The sequence below is a fragment of the Mus caroli genome, chromosome 4 (assembly GCF_900094665.2).
Source record: "Mus caroli chromosome 4, CAROLI_EIJ_v1.1, whole genome shotgun sequence".
NCBI classification, from domain to species: domain Eukaryota; kingdom Metazoa; phylum Chordata; class Mammalia; order Rodentia; family Muridae; genus Mus; species Mus caroli.
In genome coordinates this window covers 121,995,269-122,021,845 of record NC_034573.1, presented here as the reverse complement: position 1 = coordinate 122,021,845, position 26,577 = coordinate 121,995,269, and the positions used below count along the sequence as shown (strand labels likewise).

Here is a 26,577-nt window from a genome sequence, read left to right as displayed (position 1 = left end):
CTCAGAAAACTAACTAAATAAATAAATGGAACGGCTGGAGATAGATAGATAGACAGACAGATAGATAGACAGACAGACAGACAGACAGACAGATAGATAGATAGATAGATAGATAGATAAATAAATGGAACGGCTGGAGAGATGGCTCAGCAGTTAAAAGCACTGACTACTCTTCCGGAGGTCCTGAGTTCAATTCCCAGCAACCACATGGTGGCTCACAGCCATCTGTAATGGGATCCAATGCCCTCTTCCAGTGTGTATGAAGACAGTGACAGTGTACCCATATAAACGGATGGGAATACTCGGTGAGTCTCCAGCCTCGCTGTACAATTCTTAGTGCTTCCTTTCTGCTTAGCCCACTTGCCATCAGCACGGCTCATCTGTAACTCCTTACTGCTGTGCCCTGGTTAAGCTGCAGTCATGTGAGTTCAGCTTCCTTGGGAAATAACACTTTCTCTGCAGATCGGGCTGACCTCAAACTCACAGAGGTCCACCTGCCTCTGCCTCCCAAGTGCTAGGATTAGGGCATGCGCCACCAGTGCCCGCCTTGTTTGTTTTTTATATCTAGTTCTCGGTGTGGAACCCAGGGCCTTGGACATGCTGGGCAATCATGACTCAATGTAACTCCCAGCTCCAGCGAGGCATTTGGTTTGGTTTGGTCAGAGCCTTGTTGCCCTGACTGGCCTCCAGCATGGCAGGCTTTCTCAGCCTCTTGGTCTCAGATGGGAATTTGTGTTTTGTTTGAGGCAGTCTGTGTAGCCCGTGCTAATCTAAAACTTACTATGTAGCTAAGGCTGTGCTGGAACTGATCCTCCTGCCTCCACCTCCCAAGTGCTAGTACTACAGGCATGTGGGACCACTCTCAGCTACGTTTTTAGACGTAAAGTTAGTTTCCCTGTTCTTTTTTTCCTTAGGAGCACAAATACTGTGAACCACTTTATTCTTTTATACTTATAACGCTAAGAGATATGTTGACCTTCCAACTGCTGAATTTCTGAGTTGTGTTTTCCAATTTAATATTAGTTTTAGAGCGAAAAATATCTATGCGAAAACCAAGAGAAGAGCTGGTTAAACGAGGGGTTCTGTTGGAGGACCCCGAGCAGGGTGAGTTCCAAACGATCAGCACATGCCTGTCTGTGCATTGCTCTCTTGCTGGGTGTTGCTCGCTAGGCTCTGAAATTGTTCCCTTTGCTTTACTCTTACTGTAGTCACGGTGGAGGAACACTTTAAAAATGGTTCCCTGTTTCTTCCCAAATGCCTGGCTTCGCTCTTAAACTGAAATAGGAGGATTGGTGAAGGGTTCTGGGAGCAAAAATTTTGTGTCTCTCTGTCTTCTTGATATGAGTGTCTCCTGTATTGGTGACAGTTATTTCAAGTTGCTGATTGATAGTTCTGACCCAGTTGCCTTCATCCTCGTCTTCCTGTCGCATCAATTCCTTGCGGATGTTTCAACACTCATTGCTGTTTAATCCTGTGAGACGTTGTCTGTTACGGCTGTTGTGAAGCAATGGGTTATAACTGTAAATCAGTAGTGTACCTGGATGTTTGTCATTTCTTTCGAGTTTATCATATGGAGCAGTTCACTGTGTTTGCAGAATTGCCATCCTGCTCCCTTCTTCTCCTAAAAATAAAAAGTAGACACTGCCAGGCAGTGGTGGTGCATGCCATCAATCCCAGCACTTGGGAGACAGAGGCAGGCGGATCCCTGAGTCCAAGGCCAGCTTGGTCTACAGAGTTAATTCCAGGACAGCTAGGGCTATACAAAGAAACCTTGCCTCAAAAGGAGGAGGAGGAGGAAGAAGAAGAAAAAGGGGGAGGAGGAGAAGAAGGGGACGAGGAAGGGAAAAGAAGAGGAGGAAGAAGAGGAAGTTGGTTTTGGCAGTGTAAATCTGGCTCAGTGATTGAGGGCACTTCCTGCTCTTACACAGACAGGACTTAATTCCGAGTACCCACATCGTGTTTCACAGCCATTTGTAACTCTAGTCCCAGAACCCTTTTCTGGCTTCCCCTAGTACCAGGCAAGCACGTGGTATATGTACACACAGACAAAACTAATGCCCTTTAAAAAGAACAGATGTTTCTAAAAATGAATAAAATCAAAAGTGCAGTGCCAGAGAGCTGGCTTGGCAAGAAAGGTACTGGCAGCAGAGAATTGATGCCCACAGATTGTCTGGTCTCAACACGTCAGCCATGGCATGAACCATGACAAAAGCATACTCACGCACATGCACACATTCAGAAATAAAATCTACAACTGGGCACAGTGGCACACATCTGTAATCCTAGGAGGCAATCAAAAGGATTACTTTAAGTTAAAAATCAGCCTGATAGAGAGAAAGCTCTAGACCAGTCAGGGACACATACTAGGACTGTCTGAAAAGCTAGCTTAATAATTAACCAATTAATTAACTTAATAAAAATACAGCCACATGTAGTAGCTCACGCCTAATAGCCTAGCAACACTAGGGAGACTCCAGGTTGATCCAATTCAAGGCTAGTCTAGGCTGCCTCAAAACAAAAAAGGGAAAAAAATGTGTTACGGTTTCTTTACTTCAGAGGTACATTTATTACTTATTTGTCTTTTCTTCAATACTTGTAGTCCAAATTCCACTGTTTACTGGGCATGCTTGAAAGACACTTGTCTAATCTCTTAGTGGGAGGGGGGGTGTCAGGTAAGAGGGGCTGGTCTGTGAGAACTAACTCTAAAATTATCAAGAGATTAGCATACCTGTGTGTGCACACAAATAAAAATAAAAATAAATCTTTCCATGATGTCACTCAAAGCATTACTGTGAGAAGCCAGTAAGGACACTACACTTCCTGTGACAAGGAAGTGAGGCATAGTCTCTGACCTCTTTCTTCATCATCTTCTGGTTTGGTTTTGTTTTTGTTTGTTTGTTTGTTTGTTTGTTTGTTTGTTTCAAGAAGTATTTGTTTTATGTATATGAGTACCAGGCAAGCACGTGGTATATGTACACACAGACAAAACTAATACTCTTTAAAAAGAACAGATGTTTCTAAAAATGAATAAAATCAAAAGTGCAGTGCCAGAGAGTACACTGTAACTGTCTTCAGACACACCAGAGGAGAAGAGGGCATCGGATCCCATTACAGAGGGTTGTGAGCCACCATGTGGTTTCTCGGAATTGAACTTAGGAAGTCTGGAAGAACAGTCAGTGCTCTTAACCACTGAGCCATCTCTCCAGTCCCTTGGTTTTTGTTTTTTTCTTTTTTTATAGTTATTGTTTTAGTAAGGGTTTCTATTCCTNCACAAACATCATGACCAAGAAGCAAGTTGGGGAGGAAAGGGTTTATTCAGCTTACACTTCCATACTGCTGTTCATCACCAAGGAAGTCAGGACTGGAACTCAAGCAGGTCAGGAAGCAGGAGCTGATGCAGAGGCCATGGAGGGATGTTCTTTACTGGCTTGCTTCCCCTGGCTTGCTCAGCCTGCTCTCTTATAGAACCAAGACCACCAGCCCAGAGAGGGTCCCACCCACAAGGGGCCTTTCCCTCTTGACAACTAATTGAGAAGATGCCTTACAGCTGGATCTCAGGGAGGCATTTCCTCAACTGAAGCTCCTTTCTCTGTGATAACTCCAGCTGTGTCAAGTTGACACAAAACTAGCCAGGACAGTTATATTTCTTTATTTTGTCTGGGTGTTTTGCTTGAATCTATGTCTGTGCACAGTGTGCATACCTGATGTTCTTGGAGACCAGAAGAGCACATTGGATCCCCTGGAACTAAGGTTATAGATGGTTGTAAGCTGCCATGTGGGTGCTGAGAAATGAACTCAGGTCCTTTGGAAGAGCAGCCAGTGTTCTTAACCACCGGGCCATTTCTTCATCTCCTGACCCCACTATTTTCAACTCTTGTCTTCTAAAAAAGTCTAAGAAACTGCAGGCCCTGGGGGTGGTTGTCTCATTGTTCCCTTACCTTCTGTAGCAGTGTGTGATCGCCACAGGGCTTCTCCGAGCTGCCAGGCCAGTGGCCATCCCTGTAGTGTAGTGTGTCTGGAATCGCTGTGTGTATCATGTTATCATTGATGTATCCTTTAAGGCCCCTTGGCTCTCTAGACCTACTACCCTCAGTCACCCCTACCGTCCTGTTCCACGAGCGTTAAAACCGTAGTTTCTGCTGCTTTTCTTGTTTAGTCACTGCCTGTCTATAACCCTACCCCCAACAGCGTTTAGAGCCTTCCTTCTCAAATAAGTAAAATTATGCCTACCTATTACTTCTAATCCCCTGGCTTTTGGTTTCATCCAGGATTTATTTCTAGCCCCTTTCCCTGTGTTCTATAGTCTTCATGGCCTGGCACCTGCTTGCCTTTACAGTCCTACCCATGTATGCCTCGTCTCTACCAGACGTGCTCATTGCAGTCGCTGATCACAATTGTATGCCTTTATATGGACTATTATTTCTTTTTAAAAAGACTTTATTTTAAAATTATGTTTATCTGCCTGGTGTGTCTGTGTCTGGGGTATGTGCACATGAGTGCAGATGTCTATGTGGGTCAGAGGCATAAGATCCCTTGGAGCTGTAGTTACTGCAAGCTGCCTAGCATGGATGCTGGGAACAAAATGCAGGTCCTCTGCAATAGCAATGTGTGTGTGCTCTCAACTACTGAGCCATCTTTTCCGCCCCTCCAGTTGTCTTAGTTTAAAAAGGCTGTCACCAATGTGGTAGGCTTCTGTTCCTCTTTCAAATCTTACTGCTTTCTGTGGTACATCCTCAAACCCTTTCCCACCCCCCAAAAAATGGATTTTCTTCATTCTTCCTATAGCCTTTCTGCCAGAATAGTCTCCTTTCCCTCCTCAGTGCTGGGGTTTGTCACACGGCCTCACATGTGCCAGGCAAGCATTCTACCTGACATGTGATATGTATGTATGTAGATGAGCTGTGAAGGAGTCACTTGTGGAAGCAGAGCTACTACTTCTGTTAATACTGCTGGGTCCAGGTAGTGCGTGTGTCAGCGAGGAGACTCCTGACCAGGAGAAAGGAGCTAGGAGAGTGGGGGCCATGGCTGTTCCCACATGGCCGGGGCAGTCTGGCCACTTAAGCTTTTCTGTTTTTCTTTTCTTTTCTTTTAAATTTTATATTCCTATTCACTTTTCCTCCCAATTGCCACCCATGTCCTGTTGTCCCCTTACCTCCACTCCCCGTTCCCTTCTCCTCGGAGAGGGTGGAGACCCCCGCCCTGGGTTTCCCCCCACCCCTGCACATCAAGACTAGGTGCATCCTTTTCCCCTGAAGCAGTCCAGCTAAAAGACCATATCCCACAGACAGGAAACAGTTGTTAGAACAGCCCCCCCTCCCCCGGTCTAGTTGTTGAGGACCCATGTGAAGAGTGAGCTGCACGTCTGCTGCTCGAGCGTGTGTGTGTGTGTGTGTGTGTGTGTGTGTGTGTGTATGTGGTCTCACTGACGCTTTTCTTTTTCTCCTCTCAGATGGTGAGGATCCAGGAAAGCTGAGCCATGCTGCATTAAAGAATGGACACACCACCCCCATAGGCAGTGCCAGGTCCTCTAGCCCAGTCCTAGTAGAAGAAGAGCCAGAGAGAAGTTTCAGGAATCTCACTCCAGAAGAGGATTCAAAGAAGAGACTTGGTAAAAGTGGGGTTTTGAGTTTGAAAGCCACAGGTTTCTTATTTACCTCAGAGGGCTGCAGGAGAAGTCAGAGTGGGCTGTCTCAGATGTGAGCTAGTTTACCTAGCTCTTTTGTAGGATTGTGTCAACCTCCACATTCCTTGTGTTCTACCCCAAGGAATTCTGTGTGTGTGCTTTCATGGGTGGGTGGGTGTCCATTTACAGGTGAGTGCCAGAGGTTGGCATTGGGCGTCTCCTTGCTCTTCACCTTCTTAGGGGGGGTCCGGGGAGACTTAAATTTATTTACTTTTATTTATTTGTTTATTTTATTTTGGGTTAGGCACCACCACTGCCCAGCTTTATTTTGGCATTTCAAGACAGGGTTTCTCTGCATAGCCCTGGCTGTCTTGGAACTCACTGTGTAGACCAGGCTGGCCTCAAACTCAGGGATCTGCCTGTCTCTGCCTCCGGAGTGTGGGATCAAAGGCGTGTGCCACCACTGCTAGGCTTATTCATTTATTTTGAGCCAGCATCTCTCACTGAATCAGAGCTCACTGCTCAGCTAGACTGGCTGGCCAATAAGCTGCAGTGATCTACTCTACTCCACCCCCAAGCAGGGCCTTTATGTAAATGTGGGGATCTGAACTCAGTCCTCATGCTGTGTCTCGGGTGCCCTTGGTAACATGGCTCTTGTATGAAGAGTTGCTGCCCCCACTGAGCCTCTCTTACTCTCCCTAAGCATGTTAAAAGCTGCTGCAAAGTGATGTGTAAACTGTAAGTTCATTAGTGGAGTTGGTTGTAAGTGTGTTCCCATTTTTCGGCTCTCTTTAAATCCTGTCTCTCATTGCATAGGCTCAACTGGAAGCCAGCCTAACTCTGAAGCCGAGCCTGGCCCTGAACATGCACCTAAGCAGCCTCTGCTGCCCCCCAAGAGACCCTTGTCCTCTTCTTGTGAAGCAAATGAGGGACAAGCAAAGGAGGTTCCGGCTGGCAGTACAGCAAGGTCTGTCTCCTCCACGTCTGGCTCTACCACCGTGACATCTGCTGCCACCACTGCTGCCACAGACATGACAAAGACTGTTAAGTCCTTTGTGGGCCCCACCCCCGCTCCTGCCCCCGCTCCCAGGACTCTGCCTGCTGCTCCTGCCAGTGCTAACAGTGCTGCCACCACTACAGCCCCTGCCAAGCAACCCCCCATCCCACCCCCTAAACCAGCTCAGAGGAACAGCAACCCCATCATTGGTAAGTCTTCATGTTTTGTGCTTGGGGTTTGGTTTGGGTCTGGATAGTGATTTTATTGAATGATTTGTTCTGTCAAAGAGGTTTCTTTTCTTGTCCTTTTTTTTTTTTTTTTTTTTGGTTTTTCTAGACAGGGTTTCTCTGTATAGCCCTGGCTGTTCTGGAACCCACTTTGTACACCAGGCTGGCCTCGAACTCAGAAATCTGCCTGCCTCTGCCTCCTGAGTGCTAGGATTAAAGGCGTGCGCCACCACGCCAGGCTGTGAAAGAGTTTTCTAACTCATCTCTTAGATTATTTTCAATATAGAAAAAAGTTTTAGAGCTAGGCATGGTGTTATATTTCTTTAATCCCAGTACTCAGAAGGCAGAGGTATGGGATCTCTGTGAGCTTGAGGCCAGCCTGGTCTACAAAGGAAGTTCTAGGACAGACAACTGTACTCAGAGAAACTCTTGAGAAGCTCAGAGTACACTGAGAAAGCAAGCAAGCAAGAAAGCATGAAAAGCAAGAAAGAAAGAAAAGAGGGAGGGACGGAGGGAGGAAAGGAAGTCAGGAAAGAAGGAAAAAAGTTTTAAGAATAAGACAGAAATGTACATGAATTGCAAACATCAGAAAACTAAACTTGAAATCTGAGATTAATATGTTTTTATTATACAAGTATTAAAAAAAAACTAACTTTAGCATTGCTTATTTATTTGATAATTACAATTTTAAAAAATTTTAAAGAATATTCCCTAGAACTAGGCATTGGTGACACTTGGGAAACACTTAGGTGACACAGGCAGGAGAATCAGGATTCAAGGTCATTCTTGGATTTCTGAGTTTGAGGCTAGCCTGGGCTACACGAAACTGTTCTGACTCCTCTCTTTCTGAAACATACAAACAAACAACCCCACCCCAAAAAAGCAAAACAACACTAACAAAAATCTATTAAAATAGTTGATGGTCTAGACATATGACAACCACATGGCTTGACCACCATGGGATTGATTACCTTCAGCCTCAGTGAGGAAGTTAGAATAAGTCTGTATAAACTACCAGTTCCTTCTCTAAACCTAAGTCTGGTAGCTAAAATGGTGGTTTCGTCAATGTCTGTTTAACTTGTGATCCAGTGCCTAGTATAATATCTTCATGTGAACTACAGAGGTATTTAAGTTGTGCTGATAAAATCACATTTATCTTGAGAATTAAGAATGCTACTCATGCAAATGTGGAAATATGATGTAAACTGAGCACTTGGGAAGTAGAGATAGGAGGGTTTGCCATAGCTGAGGCTGAGGCTGTCCTGGTCTACACAGCAAGTCCCAGCTTGGAGTCCGTAGGCCTTGTGTCAAAAATAGGTAGGTAGTAGGTCGGTAGGTAGTTAGGTAGATGGATGGATGGATGAAAATAAATGATGGTAATATAAGCCAGGCCTGTAAGAACCAGCCAGTCTTGAACTTAGTGAGATCCTTAGTGAGATCTCAAAATGCTGAAGAACAACGACGACCAGGGATATGAAACACTAGCCTATCATGTGATAGCTCTGACCTGGCATGTGATAGCCCTGGGGTTCAGTCCTCAGAACCACTGAGAACTGGAAGCAGGATAGTATGCCAGTTCATGTTTATAGGCTTCATAAATTACTTTGTGTTTTCTAAAGTCTTGCTTAGGTCTGTTTTCCTATCATAATTGCATTCCCCGCAGAAATTTTCCAGAAAGTGAAGGAAAGGCTAAAACTGGTAAGTGTTTCAGAGCTAGTGAAAGTGTAATTTTTCAGGACAAATAACATTAGGCTTACCCCAGCTTATAGTTCTTGTTAGCGATTGCACAGGTGATGAATAGGAAGTGTGCCTACTAAGACTCTACCATCACTGAGCTGGGTGGACTGACTAGAGCCTTATCTGGCTTCAGTTCCATCTCAGACAGACAGGTAGGTTGGAGTAGGAACAGGATGGAGACCATTGTGTTATCACTGCTTAATGGGTGATGTCGTCCTGACTGATCTCTGAGGAACCTGAAGGTCTTCCACATGTACTTTCAAACCACCCAGGGCTGTGGTAAATGGCTGTCTGCTGTATGCAGAGACAATTAGATGCTGTGACTCACCACGGTTGTAGCTAATGTGGGACAGATCTGATCTCTACAGTGTGGTTCTCAAACTATCATCTAGGCTGCTGTTAACTGGCTTCACCTAGAAGCCCGGCTGGGATGAGAGGACCCTGATCCCAGAGGCTCTGATGTCGGTATCTCGGCTGAGGGCTGGAGATATGTATTTCCAATAGATTGGATGAGGATGTTCATGCTGCTGGTTCACGACCGTGTTCTGTGCCCCTGCTCAGGCCAGCGCTGTTAGCTATGGTAGCAGCGCACACAATAGCTAGCTGGTTGTAGGAATGCACACCTGGCATCTCTGTCATCTTAGTACGTGGGAGGCAGGTGTGGGGAGCAGGACTCTAAGGGCAGTCTCTGCTACAGAAGTTCGAGAATAGCCTGGGCTACCTAAGAACTTGTCTTGAAACAAACAAACAAACAAACAAACAAACACCCTAAAAGTGTCTAAAGTAGTTCTGATAGCTCAGAGCAGTGGGCCTTGTGACTGAAGAATCAACATTATTCCATTACGGCTCTCACAGAAGGAAAATGGCTAATTCACAGTTTTTACTAAGATTAAATAGATTTGTTTTAAAGGCTATACCCTGTTCTAAAATTAATAACCTCACCCAGTGCTTTGATTCTGAAATACCATTTCTTTCACAAAAAGATTATGATCACAACTGGTCTACTTAATATGAGTTGTTCTTTAGAAATCCTTAGAAATGATAGGCTGGGTTGGGGGAGGGGGGTCTCTTGAAGAAATGACTCCACAATTAAGCACGCTTCCTGTTCTTTCAAAACCAGCTTGGCTGATGTCCTGTGATTTTAGCTCCAGGGGAGCCAGTACCTTTCTCTGGCTTTTGTGAACACCCACACACAAACATACACAAAAATAAAAATTTAAAGATAGAAAAAGAGAGATCTCTTAGGGCCCAGGAGAGAGCTTAGTCTGTATGGTCCCTAGAACTCACCTAAAAAGTGGGTGCAGGGGCTCACTGTGAGTGCTAGGGAGGCCAAGACAGGTGCATCCTGGGATCACTGGCCTGCCAGCCTCAACTAACTGACAAGCCCCAGCCTTTAGGGAGAGCATGTCTTAATAAACAAGGTAGGGCCAGGCATGATGAGTTCCAGGCCAACCTGGTCCACATAGTGAGATCAGGCCAACCTACAGGCTACATAGTGAGAACCTGTCTTAAATAAATAAATAAATAAATAAATAAATAAATAAATAAATAAATAAATAAATAGCTTAAAAAAGGACTTGCTACATGCATTTCATTATAGATGGAACAGCTGACTGCCATTTTTACCTTTGTGTATTGTATACACTGTTTTCTAGTTATCCTTCTTATTCATTTGTTTGGTTTTATTTTCTTATTTTTATTTATTTTTGTTTTTCGGACAAGGTCTCATCTGTAGCCTAGTCCTTGGAGTCACTCTGTGGCCCTGGATGGTGGTCCCCGCTGCGCACTGCCGTGTTAGCACATATACCGTTCACACAGCTTACTGATGATGAGTGATGTCACCGTCCAAGGCTCAATCTCTGCTCAGAGTGCATGCATGGAGTGAGATTAAGGGCAAAGACATTGTTTTTAAAAAAGACTTATTTATTTATTTATTTATTTATTATTTTTAAAGATTTAATTATTTATTTTATGTGTGTGAGTACACTGTAGCTGTACAGATGGTTGTGAGCCTTCATGTGGTTGTTGGGAATTGAATTTTTAGTACCTCCCTCTACTTGCTCCAGTCAAGCTCACTCACTCTGGTCAACTTCGCTTGCTCAGTCCCTTCTCGCTTCCACCCAAAGGTTTATTATTATACATAAGTATACTGTAGCTGTCTTCAGACAAACCAGAAGAGGGCGTCAGATCTCATTAAGGGTGGTTGTTAGCCACCATATGGTTGCTGGGATTTGAACTCAGGACCTTTGGAAGAGCAGTCAGTGCTCTTAACCGCTGAGCCATCTCACCAGCCCGACTTATTTTATTTTATACAAGTACACGGTAGCTTTTGTCAGACACACCAGAAGAGGGCATTGGATCCCATTACAGATGGTTATGAGCCACCATGTGGTTGCTGGGATTTGAACTCAGGACCTCTGGAAGAGCAGTCAGTGCTCTTAACCACTGAGCCATCTCTCCAGCCCCGGGTGAATGAAATTTTATTTGGGGGAAATTTACAGATTCTTTGAGAACATTGGATAGACTGAAATAAAAGATTCAGATAGATCATTAGAGGTTGTTCATCAAAAGAATGCCTCTTTAATTGGTTCACAAGGTTATCTTCTATATGATGTGATGGCCTGCTTCTTACATGGATGAAAGTGTAAGTCATTTGGGCTCTGAGAAGATGAGTGGGGTATATGCTGTGATACAGAGGAAGAGCATCTCATGTTACAAGCATGTATACAGAGGAAGAGCGTCTTATGTTATAAACATGTATTGAGGGCACACTCTGTGTATCCTTGTTCAGTGCCACTGTGTGAGTTTATGGTCAGACTCAGATCATCAAGCTTGGAGGCATGTGCCCTTACCCACTGGACTGTCCCACCATCCTGGCTGGTTGGGTTTTTAAGACCACATTTTGTTGTGTGTTCTTCTCCCCTCACATCTCCAGTGGCACAGATAAGACAGAGTCTTGCTGCATAGCTCTGGCTGGCCTAGAACTAGAACCAGATGTGGGGAGAGAGCTGGCCCTGAGCTTCTAGTGCTCTCCTGAGTGCTGGGAACGTTGGCTGAGGAGATGCCATAGCAGCTCACACTCATCTGCAACGAGTTCCAGGGGATCCAATGCCATCTTTCCAGCCTCCTCAGGCACTCATCCAATACGTTTACACATGGTGGGTGCATGTAGGCAAAACACTCATACACATAAAATAGACAACCTGTTTTGTTTGTTTGTTTTTCAAGGCATGGTTTCTCTGTGTAACAGTTCTGGCTGTCCTGGAGCTGACTCTGTAGACAGGGTTGGTCTCAAACTCACAGAGATCCGCCTGCCTCTGCTTCCAGAGTGCTGGGATTAAAGGCGTGCTCCAACACTGCCTAGCTTAAAAAACAAACAACTTTTTAATAGGTTTTTTCCCCCCTGGATCCTTTCTATTTACACTGTCCGGCCATAGGGTTGTCATTATCTGTTATTACAGTAATTAAATTTTAATTAAGTTTTAATCATCTTTAATTATTCAGGTGTTCCCCCACCCTACTCATTCAGCCTTCTGCCTGAATACATTTTGTTTCAGGACTTGCAAAGCCATGAAATTACATAATTGAATTGAAAGGTTGGTTCGGTCTTTGGTGCATTGTAAGCTATGGTAACAAAGTGTTGCTCTCTCCTCTCCAGCTGAACTATCCCAAGCAATGAACAGTGGCACACTGCTGTCGAAACCATCCCCACCCTTGCCACCCAAGAGAGGCATTCCATCAACTTCGGTACCCAGCTTGGAGCCTGCTGCTTCGTTCACAACTAAGACAGCAAATGATCAAAGAGAAAAAACTGTTTCTTTGTGTTTGGAACCACCACTGATAATCCCGCCTTCGTCCCCATCACCCCCACTGCCTACCCACATACCTCCCGAGCCTCCACGGTCCCCTCTAGTGCCTGCTAAGACTTTTCAAATTGTGCCAGAGGTTGAGTTCTCCTCTTCAGATCTATTCCAGGACATTTCCCAGCAGGAGGATCAGAAAACAGAAGTCCCCAAGAAGATACAGGGCCAGAGCTTTGGGGAGTCCCATATACCCTCCAGGCTGCCCCCACTCCCGCTGCATATCCGAATTCAGCAGGCCCTTACCAGCCCCCTTCCTGTGACCCCTCCCTTGGAAGGCACTCACAGAGCCCATTCACTGCTCTTTGAGAGCAGTGACAGCTTCTCCGAGGACACTGGTACCCTGGGTCGCACCAGGTCACTTCCCATCACGATTGAGATGTTGAAAGTGTGAGTGTTTCCTGCTGGTCTCTTGTTTCCACACAGGAAAGGTTCTTCAGACAACGTGGATGAAGTCAAGTTGAGGGGATGCTCCTGCCAAGAGTCAGTTCTGGAAGCGGGGCTTTTTCCCTGCTGATTTCTGTAATCTTGTGGGTTTTTTTTAAATGGATTTTTATGGTGATTTCTGTATTGACAACACAAGTACTTGTTCATAGATATTAGCATGAACACTACTAGTTTTAGATGATACAAATGTATTATCTAAATGTATTGCATGGTGCTTAAGAGCCATTGCTAAGAGTCAGAGAAGCCTGGGGTTTTCACATTACTCTGTTGCCAGGCATCTGACTCAGCCTCTTTGGTTTTCAGTATCTCAGCTCTACTGGGAGTAGTCTGTACAGTGTCTACTAAGAAACAGCCTGGGGTTTGGACCCAGTGCTTTTTAGCTTGGTGAATACTAAAGAGCTTCTTAGGAAGAGTTAAAGCTAAGACTGGAGTTTACAAGTTCTTGCAATCATGGGCTTTTTATGTGTGCTTCAGTCCTTTCCCCTGAAGAGCCTCACTAATTCAAAAAAAAAAAAAATGTCTATTTATTAGTCCAGATGATGAAGAGGAAGAGCAGACCTGCCCATTTGTTGAAGATGTGACGTCTACCTCAGCCACTCCTGTCCTACCACTGTGTCTGCAAGAGGAAGAGAAGGAGAGCGACTCAGATTCAGAGGGTCCCATTCAGTATCGAGATGAAGAAGAAGATGATGATGATGAAAGCCATCAGAGTAAGAACCAGGAGGGGAAAGTGCAAAGGAAAGTTGTTCTGTGTGTGGTGTGGGAACTGGGCACCGCGTGCTGGGCAGAGACTCTAACGGTTAAATCCCCAGCAGGAGAGGAAACAGGTGCCCTGCTCCATGGAGTTCCCTGGCTGTTGGAGGCCAGTCTGAAGGACTCCCCCTCCACTTTGCTGTGGTGATCAAGGCCGTGAGAGGGAGCCATGTCTATGACAGACTCAATCAGATTTATTCTTTAGATAAAGTCTCACTGTAGCTCAGCTTAGCCTGGAACTCACTGGGTAGACCAGGGTGGCCTTGAACTCACAGACATCCACCTGCCTCTGCCATTTAGGGCTAGAATTAAAGGTGTGTGCCATCATCACTCAGATTCTTGACTTGTATTTTAGATCTGTTCCCCCAGAGACCAGAGTTATAAATATAATCATAGAGGCTGTGCCAAGCTCAGAGCAGGGCCTGGATTCAGTACCAACACCCGAAGCAAACAAAACCATTCACGGTGAAGATATGTGAAATGGAGACTAAGAAATATGGAGAGAACTGGTAAGAGCTGGACAGTTAGGAGATACTAGAGCATCGGCTCGGCAGTTTAGAACAGTTACTACTCCCACAGAAGACTGGGTTCCCAGCACCATGTCAGGGATCTCACAAGCACCTATAACTCCAGCTCCAGGAGATCTAATACCGCTGCCCTCTGAGGAAACCTGCTGTCATGTGCACATACACCACACAGACATAAGCACATATACGTCATTATAAATACAGTCTTTTTTTTTTTAATTTTTTTTTAGATTTATTTATTATTGTATGTAAGTACACTGTAGCTGTCTTCAGACACCAGAAGAGGGTGACAGATCTTATTACAGATGGTTGTGAGCCACCATGGGGTTGCTGGGATTTGAACTCAGGACCATTCAGAAGAGCAGTCAGTGCTCTTAACCGCTGAGCCATCTCTCTAGCCCTTTTTTTAATTTTTTTTTTAGATTTATTTAATAAATACAGTCTTAAAGACTTAAACAGAAAAGAAAAATGATCTATTTTCTCCAATATAATGAACTTCTTGTCAAACCAAAGGAAAAAAGTGTGTTCTCTTGTATGAAGTGGCTCACACACTTGAGAAGCTATGGCAGGAGGATTGTATTAGGTGGAACATAGCTTGAACTGGCAAATGAACTCAAAAACCAAAAATGGGGCTGGAGAGGTGGATGGAGGCAGGCAGCAGGGAGGGAGGAGTCTGGGAACTATTAGCTACATGAAACCTGTCTCAGAACAGCAAAGGAAGCAAGGTCAGGATGAGTTATCACATGATAATGTCATCCAGCTGCTAAGAGGCAGTGGTGGGACGATCAAGTGAACTCAGGAGTTTGGGAGTGGCCCAGCAACATTGCAAAGATTCTCTCTCAAAAAAATATTGACAGATTATAAGATATATTAATATAAAAGCTCATGTTTTATGCCAGGCGTGGTAGTGCACGCCTTTAATCCCAGCACTGGGGAGGCAGAGGCAGGTGGATTTCTGAGTTCGAGGCCAGCTTGGTCTACAGAGTGAGTTCCAGGACAGCCAGGGCTATACAGAGAAACCCTGTCTCGAAAAACCAAAAAAAAAAAAAAAAAAACAACAACAAACAAAACAAAACAAAAAGCTCCTGTTTTAAATGAGGACGGTCCCAGAACAGACTAGATTCCATCTTTAGAAACTCTCACTAAATGAGGAAGGTGTAGAGGGCTGGTAAGGAGGAGGAGTGTTTTACCTACCTCCATTCATTTTTCCAAAAATACCTTCCAGTGCCTTATGTTGTCCCCTCCTCTGTTGGGCTGGATCATTAGAAGCCGACTGGGTGGCTAGGCTGTGTTCAGGTAGCCCATGCCTCTGCCTCAGCATTTTCTCCCTCTGTAAAGGTGCCCTGGCCAACAGAGTGAAGAGGAAGGACACGCTGGCAATGAAGCTGAGCAGCAGACCCAGTGAACCAGAGACCAACCTGAATTCTTGGCCTCGTAAAAGCAAGGAGGAGTGGAATGAAATACGGCACCAGATCGGGAACACGCTGATCCGGTAGGCCTCGGCACTCAGGGCTGAAGCGTTCATGTGTCTTAAGGAAGCAGTTTCTAACGTTGTAGGTTAGCTACAGTTGGATTTCTTCTAAGACGGTCAGGGACTACACAGATGGCACTGGGTGTGTTCAACCATCAGATAAGGCTGGAGGCTTCTCAAAAGTTGCTGAAGAAGTCAGGCTGGTTCCTGGCACGTCCGATTCCTGTGGCTTTATCCGCTTGCTGAACTGTGAAATGCCAGCCTAACTCGTCACACCTGTGTTGTGTTGTGTGGTTTGTTTTTTTACTTACATACCGTGTAACCACTTCTTTTCAAAAAGTAGTATAATCAGAAAAGGAGGGAAGTGAAATGCAGAGGGCCTTTGGTTTCTGTGTGAGCGTGTTTGCATGCAGGTAGGAGTTTGCAGGGCACGTACACTCCTGTAAAGGGATAAAAGGCAGAACGAGCTCTTGGCTTCCTCCCTGCAAGGTGTCCCTTAACTCAGGGTCAGCCTTCTTTCCCATCACACACATGTAGCTTTACTTTTTCCCCTTTGGGCTTTCAAGACAGGAATTCTCTGTGAAGCCTTGACTCTCCTGAAACTTGCTCTATAAACCAAGCTAGCCTCAAACTCACAGAGATCCACCTATCTCTGCCTCCTGAGTGCTGGGATTAAAGGTGTACACCACCACTGCTTGGCTTACCCATAATATATTTGTGAAGGCTTGCTATTTATTTATTTATCTATTTATTTATTTGTTTGTTTATTTATATTTTATGTGCGTTGGTGTTTTGCCTGTGTGATGTCTGTGTGAGAGTATCAGATCTTGGAGTTGCAGACAATTGTAAACTGCCATATAGATGCTGGGATTTGAACCTGGATCCTGGAAGAGCAGCCAGTGCTCTTACCTGCTAAGCCATCTCTCTAGCTCCCTATAATTAATTTATGTATATGTGTGTGTGTGTGTGTGTATAAAGATTTATTTATTTATTTCATGTCTGTGAGTACGTTGTAGCTGTCTTCAGACACACCAGAAGAGGGCATCAGATCCCATTACAGATGGTTGTGAGGCACCATGTGGTTGCTGGGAATTGAACTCTGGAAGAACAGCCAGTGCTCTTAACCACTGAGCCATCTCTCCAGCCCTCTGAATGATATGTTTAATAGCAGGGTTTTATGCTCTCAAGTCTAATTTCTAGTCTGAGGTAGTGTGTGACATCCAGTTGCCCTGTCTCTTTGATCTGCTTTAATCTAAAGATTGTTCTCAGACATTTTATTCTAAAGGTTTAATAATTATGTCTGTGTGTGTGTGTGTGTGTGTGTGTGTGTAGAGTATGCCTATATGTGTTGCGCGTTGTGTGCAGTATGTGTGTGCATAGTTTGTGTGGAGAGAGAGTGGGAGGGTAAGGATGTGCCTCAGCCATGTATGCACATATGGAAGCCAAGGAGCAGTCACTCAGAATCTCCTGTTGTCACTCTGTTGTCACCTGATGATTTGAGGGGGAGCTGCTGATGTGGCTAGTCTGCTGGCCAGCGAGTCCCAGACCTCCCCCCTGCCTCTCTCCGTCCCTCCAGGCAGGGAGTGTGGATACTTGCCACCAACACAGCTTCGACATGGCTGCTAGACCTTAGTCTTCATGCTTGCACAACAAGCATTTTACCCACTGAACCATCCTCCTGCCTCTGCCTCCCAAGTGCTGGAATTAAAGGTGTGAGTCAGTAGTCCATTATTTTTTGAGTCAGGGTCTCATATTGTAGTCCTGGTTATCCTAGAACTTGCCATGTAGATCCAGCTGATATTAACCTCACAGAGATCCACTTGACTCTGCTTTTTTAATTCTAGGATTAAAGCCACACAGCACCATGTCTGGCTCTCTAATTATGACCTTCTATCAAATTATGATTTACAAAGGTCTTTTGTTCTTCCTCTCCCTATAGTATAAAAATAAATACACATTCATTATATTAAATAGTTAGAAAAGTACAGGAAGAAACCCTCTGGGCCAGCGAGTTGGTTCAGTATATAATGGTGCTTGCCACCAAACTAGACAATTTGAATTTAGTTCCTGGGACTCATGTAAGAGAAAGAGAGAATCCATCCCCACAAGTTTTTCTCTGACTGCTACCTGTGTTCTGGTCACAGTTGTACCTCCTTCGTCTCAACATACATACATACAGACACACAAACACACAAATAAATGTGATAAAAATTTAAGAGGGAGGAGGGTATAGGGGGCTTTGGGGATAGCGTTTGAAATGTAAATGAAGAAAATATCTAATAAAAAATTGCCTTAAAAATTTTTAAAGAAAAGTTAGCCTAACTTCTTTTTTTAAATTATTATTATTATTATTTTATTTTATTTTGGTTTTTGGTTGCCTCCCTGCCTCCCCTTCCCCCAAGACAGGGTTTCTCTGTGTATCCCTGGCTGTCCTGGAACTCACTCTGTGTACCAGAGCTAGCCTTGAACTCAGAGATCCGCCAGCCTCTGCTTCCAGAGTGCTGGGATTAAAGACGTGTGCCACTATACACAATTAACATCTTTTTTCTTTTTTTCTTTTTTCCTTTTTTATTTCTCAGAGCTGAGGTCCATTCCCAGGACCTAGCACTGCTAGGCAAGTGTTCTACCAGCTAAACCCCAACTATGGCAAACTTCTGTGAAGGGCTGAAAATAAGCATTTCAGTTGGGTATGATAGCATGTGTCATCTAAAATCTGGTGTGGAGCAGGAGGGTTAGGAATTCAAGGCCACCTACAGGTACATAATGCATTTGAGGACAAGCTGGGATTACTGAGGCCCCTCTTCACAAAAAGAAAAGAGGAGAAACTTTGATTTCAAGCCACATATAGTTTCTTTTCTGAAATTTGGCTTATAGTTTGTTGGTTTTTTAAGATGGGGTCTCTTGGAGCCTAGGATGGCGTTCCAAGTGTGTGCCATATGCCTGGTAGAAGCTCTTTTCTTTCTGTGGTGGTAGGCGTAGAGCACAGGCCCTCATGCAAGCTAGGCAAGTGGACTGTCATTGAACAACAGTTTGATTGATTGATTGATTTTTTTTTGATTTTTAATATTTTTATTACATATTTTCCTCAATTACATTTCCAATGCTATCCCAAAAGTCCCCCATAGTGCCCCCCACTTCCCTACCCACCCATTCCCATTCTTTTGGCCCTGGCATTCCCCTATATTGGGGCATATAAAGTTTGCAAGTCCAATGGGCCTCTCTTTCCATTGATGGCCGACTAGGCCATCTTTCGATACATATGCAGCTAGAGACAAGAGCTCCGGGGTTCTGGTTAGTACATCATGTTGTTCCAACAATAGGGTTGCAGATCCCTTTAGCTCCTTGGGTACTTTCTCTAGCTTCTCCATTGGGAGCCCTGTGATACATCCAATAGCTGACTGTGAACATCCACTCCTGTGTTTGCTAGGCCCCGGCATCGTCTCACAAGAGACAGCTATATTTGGGTCCTTTCAGCAAAATCTTGCTAGTGTATGCAATGGTGTCAGCGTTTAGAAGCTGATTATGGAACGGATCCCTGGATACAGCAGTCTCTAAATGGTCCATCCTTTCATCACAGCTACGAACTTTGTCTCTGTAACTCCTTCCCTGGGTGTTTTGTTCCCAATTCTAAGAAGGTGCACAGTGTCCACACTTTGGTCTTCATTCTTCTTGAGTTTCATGCGTTTATCAAATTGTATCTTATATCTTTGATTGATTGATTGATTGATTGAATAATTGATTGATTTTTAGCAATTTTTAGAAATCTGGAGAGATGGCTCAGTAGTGTTCTTCCAGGTTGGAGTTCAGTGCTCAGCACCCATGTTGGGCAGTTTTACAGCTGCCTATAACTCTCATTCCAGGGGATCTGACACCTCTGGTCCTCAGGACACCTGCCCTCATACACACAAGCACGTGTACACACACACACATACACAAAAGTAAAAATAAAATCTTCAAAAAGTGTTTTCAGAGTAAGACGGGGCTTTACATTGCTCGTGCGTGTAAACTGCTTGAAAGGCTAAGGCAGGACCCCAGGTTTGAGGCCTGCCTCTGCGTATAACAAGCTTGAGGCTAGCCTGGACCATTTAGTTGGAATGTCGCTCAAATATATAATGTAATTAGAAATTATGTATTTCTAGTATAAAAGAACTGGGGTAGCTCGGGGGTTTTCCCCCTAACACCAACAAAATAAAAAAGCTGATGCTATTTAAAAGCTCTTGGAGCTAGAGAGACGGTTTTGTGGTTTAAAGTACTGACTGCTCTACCAGGGGATATGATGTCCTTTTCTGGCCTCCACAGGCACCTGGCATACATGTGGTGCACATAAGTCATACAGGCCAAATGTTCAGACATAAAATAAGACACAACAACAAGAAATCTTTTTTAAATGTTAGAACTTCATTTCTTTCTCACTGTAGAACACCATGCTTCAGTTATTATTGACCTGCTGAGGATATAGATAACTGCGACCTTTATGCTTTGTTTGTTTTCTTGTTTTTATTTTGTTTTGTTTTTTGAGATGGGGTTTCTCTGTATAGCTTTGGCTCCTAGAACTCTCTCTGTAGACCAAGTTGGCAGAGAACTCAGTTTTGCCTGTCTCTGCCTCCCGAGTGCTGGAATTAAAACCATAAGCCACCACCATGCGGCTACCCTTTTTTTAAATCATAAGTTTTCCTTATTACCATAGAGTCTTTTTGTTTGGTTGGGTTTTTTTGTTTGTTCGTTTGAGACATGGTCTTACTCTGTGACCCTGGCTATCTTGGAACTTTCTCTGTAGAACAGACTGGCCTCAAACTTTCAGGTATCTGCTTACCTCTGCCTCCCCAGTGCTAAGATTAAAGGCTTGCACCACTACCAGCAACCAAATATTTAGTCTTTGTCCTTATTACTAATGATCACTGTGTTAGTCCACTGAGCTGATAGAATTAATTGAGTTATAACCTTGTTAGATGGTGCTTCCCTCTGGTGTTTGCTATTCTGTTGATCCTAGTCAGTGGCTCTCACATTTAAGCATTCATTTGGCAGGCTTACCTTACCTGGCAGGCTGGTTTAAGAAGCAAATTGTTGAGTTACACCCTGAGTTTTTACTCCAGGGTGAGGCATAGTTCAAAATTCTTGTTCATAGTACTGAACCTTGGGCCAGTGTGAAAGCCTGGGTTCTATTAGTTTCCATAGCATTCTCAGTTCAAAAATCTTTGTGATTATAATGTAAATTCTTTTGTGGCTGTTTAGTGGAAGTTTCATACTGTGGCCTAAGCTGGACTGGAACTCACTTGTAGCTGAAGCTGGCCTTGAACCTATGGCAGTCTTCCTGCTTCAGCCTCCCATGACTGTCCAGCACTGCAGATCATTCCCTACCTGTACCTCCACGGTGTCAGAAAATGTAGAATAATTAGTCCATTTGTGGTTACAGATGTAAGCTTTCCTCTGAAATAGCTGCCTTTCCTGGAAAAAATCCTCTTCACTCCTGTGTCTGTCCTTGTGAAGGCCAGTGTTCCCGTGTCTGTCTGTCTGTGTGAAGGCCGGTGTTCCTGTGTCTATCTATCCCTGTGAAGTCTGTGTTCCTGTTGCCGTATTTCCAGCAGTGCAGCCAGATGGGATGATGCATGCTGGAATCCCAGTACTCAGGAGGTGGAGGCAAGAAGATGACCACTCTTATCTATAGTGGGAAACCCTGTTTCTCAAAGCTAAAATATCATATGTATATTATATATGGCCATCAGGGTTATTTTAAAAACATCCAGTGTGGCCAGGTGTGGTGTGGTCGTGTGCACCTTTAATCCCAGCACTTGGAAAGCAGAGGTAAGAGGATCTCTATGCGTTTAAGACTAGCCTGGTCTGCATAGTGAGTTCTAGGACAACCAGGGGCACACAATGAGATCCTATCTCCAAACAAAAATATGTTCAGCATCACTAATAATCAGGGAAATCACCAGAGTCATCAGTCCACACTTAGGAGAATGCCTAAGAGACAAAGCACAAGCGTTAGCAAGCGTGGGAAGCAACTGGAACCTTACGTGTTGGTGGAAATGCAGGGTGTACAGCCACTGTGGGGTTTCCTCAACACTTGCATGCGTGTATGTGAGAGTGTAAGTGCGTGCTCTCTCTCTTTCTTCTTCTTCTTCTTTTTCTTCTTCTTTTTTCTTCTTCTTCTTCTTCTTCTTCTTCTTCTTCTTCTTCTTCTTCTTCTTCTTCTTCTTTCTCTGTCTCTGTCTGTCTGTCTGTCTCTCTCTCTCTCTCTCTCTCTCTCTCTCCCTCCCTCCCTCCCTCCCTCCCTCCCTCCCTCTCTCTCTCGTGGTGTTTCTCACTCAACCTTCCTGCTAGGTTGGGAATAGGCAAGTCTCAGTAATCCTTCAGTCCCCCTCTTTTCCACCATCCCCAATTTGTTACATGACTGCCTCATGATTAACCTATCAAGGATGCTTTTTGTTTGTTTTGAAGATTTTTTTTTTTTTTATAATGTATGAGTGTTTTGGCTGTGTGTACACTATATGTGCAGTACCCGAGAAATTCAGAAGAGGCCGACAGATCCCCTGATGGAAACTGGAGATGTGGTTGGTTGTAAGCCACCATGTGTGTGCTTGGAACTGAACCTGGGTTTTCAGAAAAAACAGCCTTTGCTTTTCAGTGCCAGCTACCTCCACACTCGCACCTCTCTGTTTGAAACAGGATCTTGTCATCCTGAGCCTCTGCCCTCAGGGGCTGGCCTCACAGCTGTGAGCCATCACATTCCACATAATAGTGTGTGTTTCTCATTTCTTTCAATGTCAGACTGGTTTCACGATAAACAAAGAAGTCACCATAGTACATGTTAGAAATTTTAGCCGGGCGTGGTGGCGCACGCCTTTAATCCCAGCACTCGGGAGGCAGAGGCAGGCGGATTTCTGAGTTCGAGGCCAGCCTGGTCTACAAAGTGAGTGCCAGGACAGCCAGGGCTATACAGAGAAACCCTGTCTCGAAAAAAAAAAAAAAAAACAAAAAAAAAACAAAAAAAAAGAAAGAGATTTTAGAGATTTATTTGTTCCACATCAATATAAATCTTGGCCAAAAAAAAAAAAAAAATTCTTAAAAACAGTGTTGGGATTTACTATGGACAGTAAGTACCCTTTGTGTGTCTGTTGTAGGCGACTGAGTCAGAGACCAACAGCAGAAGAATTGGAGCAGCGGAACATACTACAGCGTGAGTTGAGCAGAATGAAGGCTGGATCTTCTCTGTGCTCCATGAATTCCATATGCACTAGGACAGAAGTATTTGCTAAAAGGGCTGAGGAGAGTTAGTCCCTGCTCGGGAAGCCCACACTTCCTAGGAAGATGCCACCATGGTGTTGTTTAGTGTCCTGTGTGTGATATGCCAGAAAATTTTGTTCCAATGTTCTCATAGCATCCTGGGTCTGTGTTGGCGTCTGTCTCAGTGTGTCAGGCTTGGCCATGTTCTCTTTGTCCAGGGAACTGGGGTAATGGCTGAACTGATGGACAGGACATTGCTGTCCCCAGTAGCGTCTCAGGCTCAGAACAGTCCTGAGCCATGGCTTCCCTTCCACTTTTATTCCTTGACTTTATTTCTGTAGCCACCAAATAGAAGCATGTGTCTAACTTCCTATCCCCGTGCATCGTTAACTTCTTGCAGTAGTGTTCTGATCTAAGGTTTCGCAGAGTTTTGAGTAAAATCCATGCTCTGTGGCTCCTCCCCTTCTCCTGGGGCCTGGGGCTCTTGACGAAATGTGGTAATCCCCGCTCCCAGTCCCAATCTCTGTTCTAGACGAATGCTCTGCAGGCTCATCTGCTGTCTCCATCCCAGTTAAAATCACCAGAAATAGCCCCAGCCGGGCCTTCACACTCTGGGTCTCCCTTCTGTCTTCCACCCCAGGCCATGTCAGTCCCTTCTCACAGCATGGACTCTCATCCTTTGCTCTCAGCACACCCCTGGACCTTCGGACATGGCCCCTGTGTGTCCTTGTACCTTGGAAGTACCTACCTCAGTGAGAAACCTGAGCTAAGCCCCGAGGACAAGGACAGCTGTGTCCTGGGACTCCCTGTGCCCTTGTTTCTCAGATGCCAGCTCACTGGCTGTGCTGACTGTTCTGTGGACGTGGATGTGGAGGGAGGGATAACAGGAGCTGAGGAGGAAGGAAACCAAAAGGGAAAAGGGGTACTGAGATGAAGGATGGGGTGTCTGTGGTAGAGTGGGAAGGCACAGTAAGAATGAAAGTAATAATATTTCAGCAGAGAAATGGAAGGGCCTTCTGGAGTGGCTTCTGGGCACACCACTGGATGATTCCATAACCCTGTCTGCTCAGTGCTGGACTGAGCTATTCACAGTCTGGACACTTTAGATTTAGAGTCAAGAAGCTTTGTAGACACACCCTCCACACGGCGCAGTATCAATTGACTAGTCTCGGGGTTATTCTGAGAATGTTTTCTTTTTAAATGTTATTATGTTTAAGTGTGTAGGTGTGTGTGTGAGTGTGAGTGTGTGTGTTGTGAATGTGTGACGTGATGGTGGAGGCCAGCAGAGGGAGTGTAAGTCCCACCCCAGCTGGAGTTACAGGCCATTATGAGCCACTTCTTGGTTGCTGGGAATTGAACTCTAGAGAAACAAGTTCACTGAGCTTGCTGTCTCCTGAAAACTTCCTTTTTCAAGAGCACTATAATCAATAGTATAGATATTTTCAGCTCTGTAGATCTTTAACCACATGGCTAACCATGTGGTTAAAAATTTAAACCTAAACCTTTTGGTAGCTGGAAAGTGTTTAAAAATATAAAATAAAAGGCCTTAGCCTGGTGTGCCATCTTCTCCTGTCTTATGCTCAGATATTTGATTATACAGTGGTCAGAGAAAGGTTCCTTTTGTGTGTGTGTGTGTGTGTGTTTTACTTTTAGTTTTTTGACACACGGTTTCTCTGTGTAGTTCTCGCCATCCTGGAACTTATTCTAGACCAGGTTGGCCTCAGAGTCACAAAGATGTGCCTGCCTCTCTTCCTTGTGGTGGGATTAAAGGCACAACGCCACCACCACCACCACCGGGGTAGGAAAAGGTTCCTGACTAGGCATTCACAGATAGTTTGTTCTATCCTTGACCTCTAAGAAATGTGTGTATTATAATTACTAAGATGTTTGCTGTGCAGATTTTCATTTTGAAGTAATATCCTTTGTTTCTGTCATCTGAAGCTAAAAATGAAGCTGATCGGCAGGCAGAGAAACGGGAAATCAAGCGTCGCCTCACTAGAAAGGTAAGGCGGGCGTCCATGCGTGGGGGTGAGCTGCATGATTGAAATGAAGGAGTCTCACTTGTGCCCTACATCAGTATAACAGTAAGCATAGACAGGGACAGCCCCACCGCATTAGCAGGAATGGCATCTGTTGGCTTGGTTTTAATATTTGAAAAAAAAAAGGCTCTTACATTTTACACTGAAACCAAAAGTTCTGAACTCAGGAGGCTTCTGGTCTGGAGGGTTTCGTTTACTTGCATATCTGTTTGTTTGTTTGTTTGTTTGTTTGTTTTGTGGTGTAGGGGATTAAATAAAGAGCATTGTGTATTCTAGACAAATGTTCCAATGAGCCCTTTAAGCTAAAAATTCTATTGATATGTAGGAGTAATAATAAGAGAATTATGTAGTTTTCCATTTGCAATGCAAACTGATTGTTTTCTAATCAAGAAAATAATTGAAGCCGGGCTTGGTGGCACACACTTTTAATCCCAGCACTCGGGAGGCAGAGGCAGGTGGATTTCTGAGTTCCAGGACAGCCTGGTCTACAAAGTGAGTTCCAGGACAGCCAGGGCTATACAGAGAAACCCTGTCTCGAAAAACTAATAATAATAATAATAATAATAATAATAATAATAATTGAAATAGTCCTGAGACATGAAAAAATATGAAGAGACATAATTTTCTCCATGGTCTAGATTGGTGCGGATAGGACGTTTTCTAGCACCATGCTGGTGCTAGAGTCCTCTCTTTTCATCTCCATCCCCCCTTCATTTGTGATGCTTCTACCAGTGCTGATGGCCTTAGTGCTGGATGACACTTCTTAAAAATTGTAAGAATAGCCGGGCGTGGTGGCGCACGCCTTTAATCCCAGCACTTGGGAGGCAGAGGCAGGTGGATTTCTGAGTTGGATGCCAGCCTGGTCTACAAAGTGAGTTTCAGGACAGCCAGGGCTACACAGAGAAACCCTGTCTCAAAAAACAAAAACAAAAACAAAAAAAACCCACAAATTGTAAGAATTGCCATGCATAATGTCACACACAACACTTTTAGTCCCAGCACTTGGGAGGCAGAGGCAGGTAGATCTCTTGAGTTCAAGGCCAGCCTAGTCTTCAGAGTGAGTTCCAGGACAGCCAGGGATATATTGACTTTGAAAACAATCAAAAAATTTAAGAAATGATGGGGCTGGCGAGATGGCTCAGCGGTTAAGAGCACCAACTGCTCTTCTGAAGGTCCTGAGTTCAAATCCCAGCAACCACATGTTGGCTCACAGCCATCTGTAATGAGATCTGATGCCCTCTTCTGGTGCATCTGAAGACAGCTACAGTGTACTTACTTAGTGTGATTGTGGATATTTCATGTTTCCCTCTCCAGGAATAGAGGAATTATCTTTGCTGATTAGAGGGCATTGCTAGGACTCCTGCCTTTCATCATTTAAGGTCAAAGCCTTAAATCATAAATACCTGGGGCTGGAGAGATGGCTCAGTAGTTAGAAACTCTTCCAGAGGTCCTGAGTTCAATTCCCAGGAACCACATGGTGGCTCACAAGCATCTGTAATGAGATCTGATGCCCTCTTCTGACGTGTAGACATACATGCAAATAGAGCGCTCATACATACAAATCTTTAGGAAAAGCCGGGCGTGGTGGCGCACGCCTTTAATCTCAGCACTCGTTAAACCGCAGAATCAGGCAGAGGCAGGCAGATTTCTGAGTTCGAGGCCAGCCTGG

General features: G+C 44.5%; 1 protein-coding gene across 4 annotated transcripts in view; it reads left to right on the top strand.

Annotated features, from left to right (window-relative positions):
- Positions 1 to 26,577, top strand: part of Phactr4 (phosphatase and actin regulator 4) — a 66,623-nt gene that overhangs the window by 38,892 nt on the left and 1,154 nt on the right. For 2 of the 4 annotated variants that reach the window (XM_029476315.1, XM_029476313.1), the window contains 8 exons: positions 1,024 to 1,104; positions 5,450 to 5,608; positions 6,440 to 6,829; positions 12,243 to 12,834; positions 13,423 to 13,601; positions 15,510 to 15,663; positions 22,767 to 22,822; positions 24,811 to 24,872. In XM_029476315.1, the coding sequence (XP_029332175.1) occupies positions 1,024 to 1,104; positions 5,450 to 5,608; positions 6,440 to 6,829; positions 12,243 to 12,834; positions 13,423 to 13,601; positions 15,510 to 15,663; positions 22,767 to 22,822; positions 24,811 to 24,872 (1,673 nt within the window). The remainder of the gene's footprint in view (positions 1 to 1,023; positions 1,105 to 5,449; positions 5,609 to 6,439; positions 6,830 to 12,242; positions 12,835 to 13,422; positions 13,602 to 15,509; positions 15,664 to 22,766; positions 22,823 to 24,810; positions 24,873 to 26,577) is intronic. The other 2 variants (XM_029476316.1, XM_029476314.1) reach the window with 1 other exon arrangement.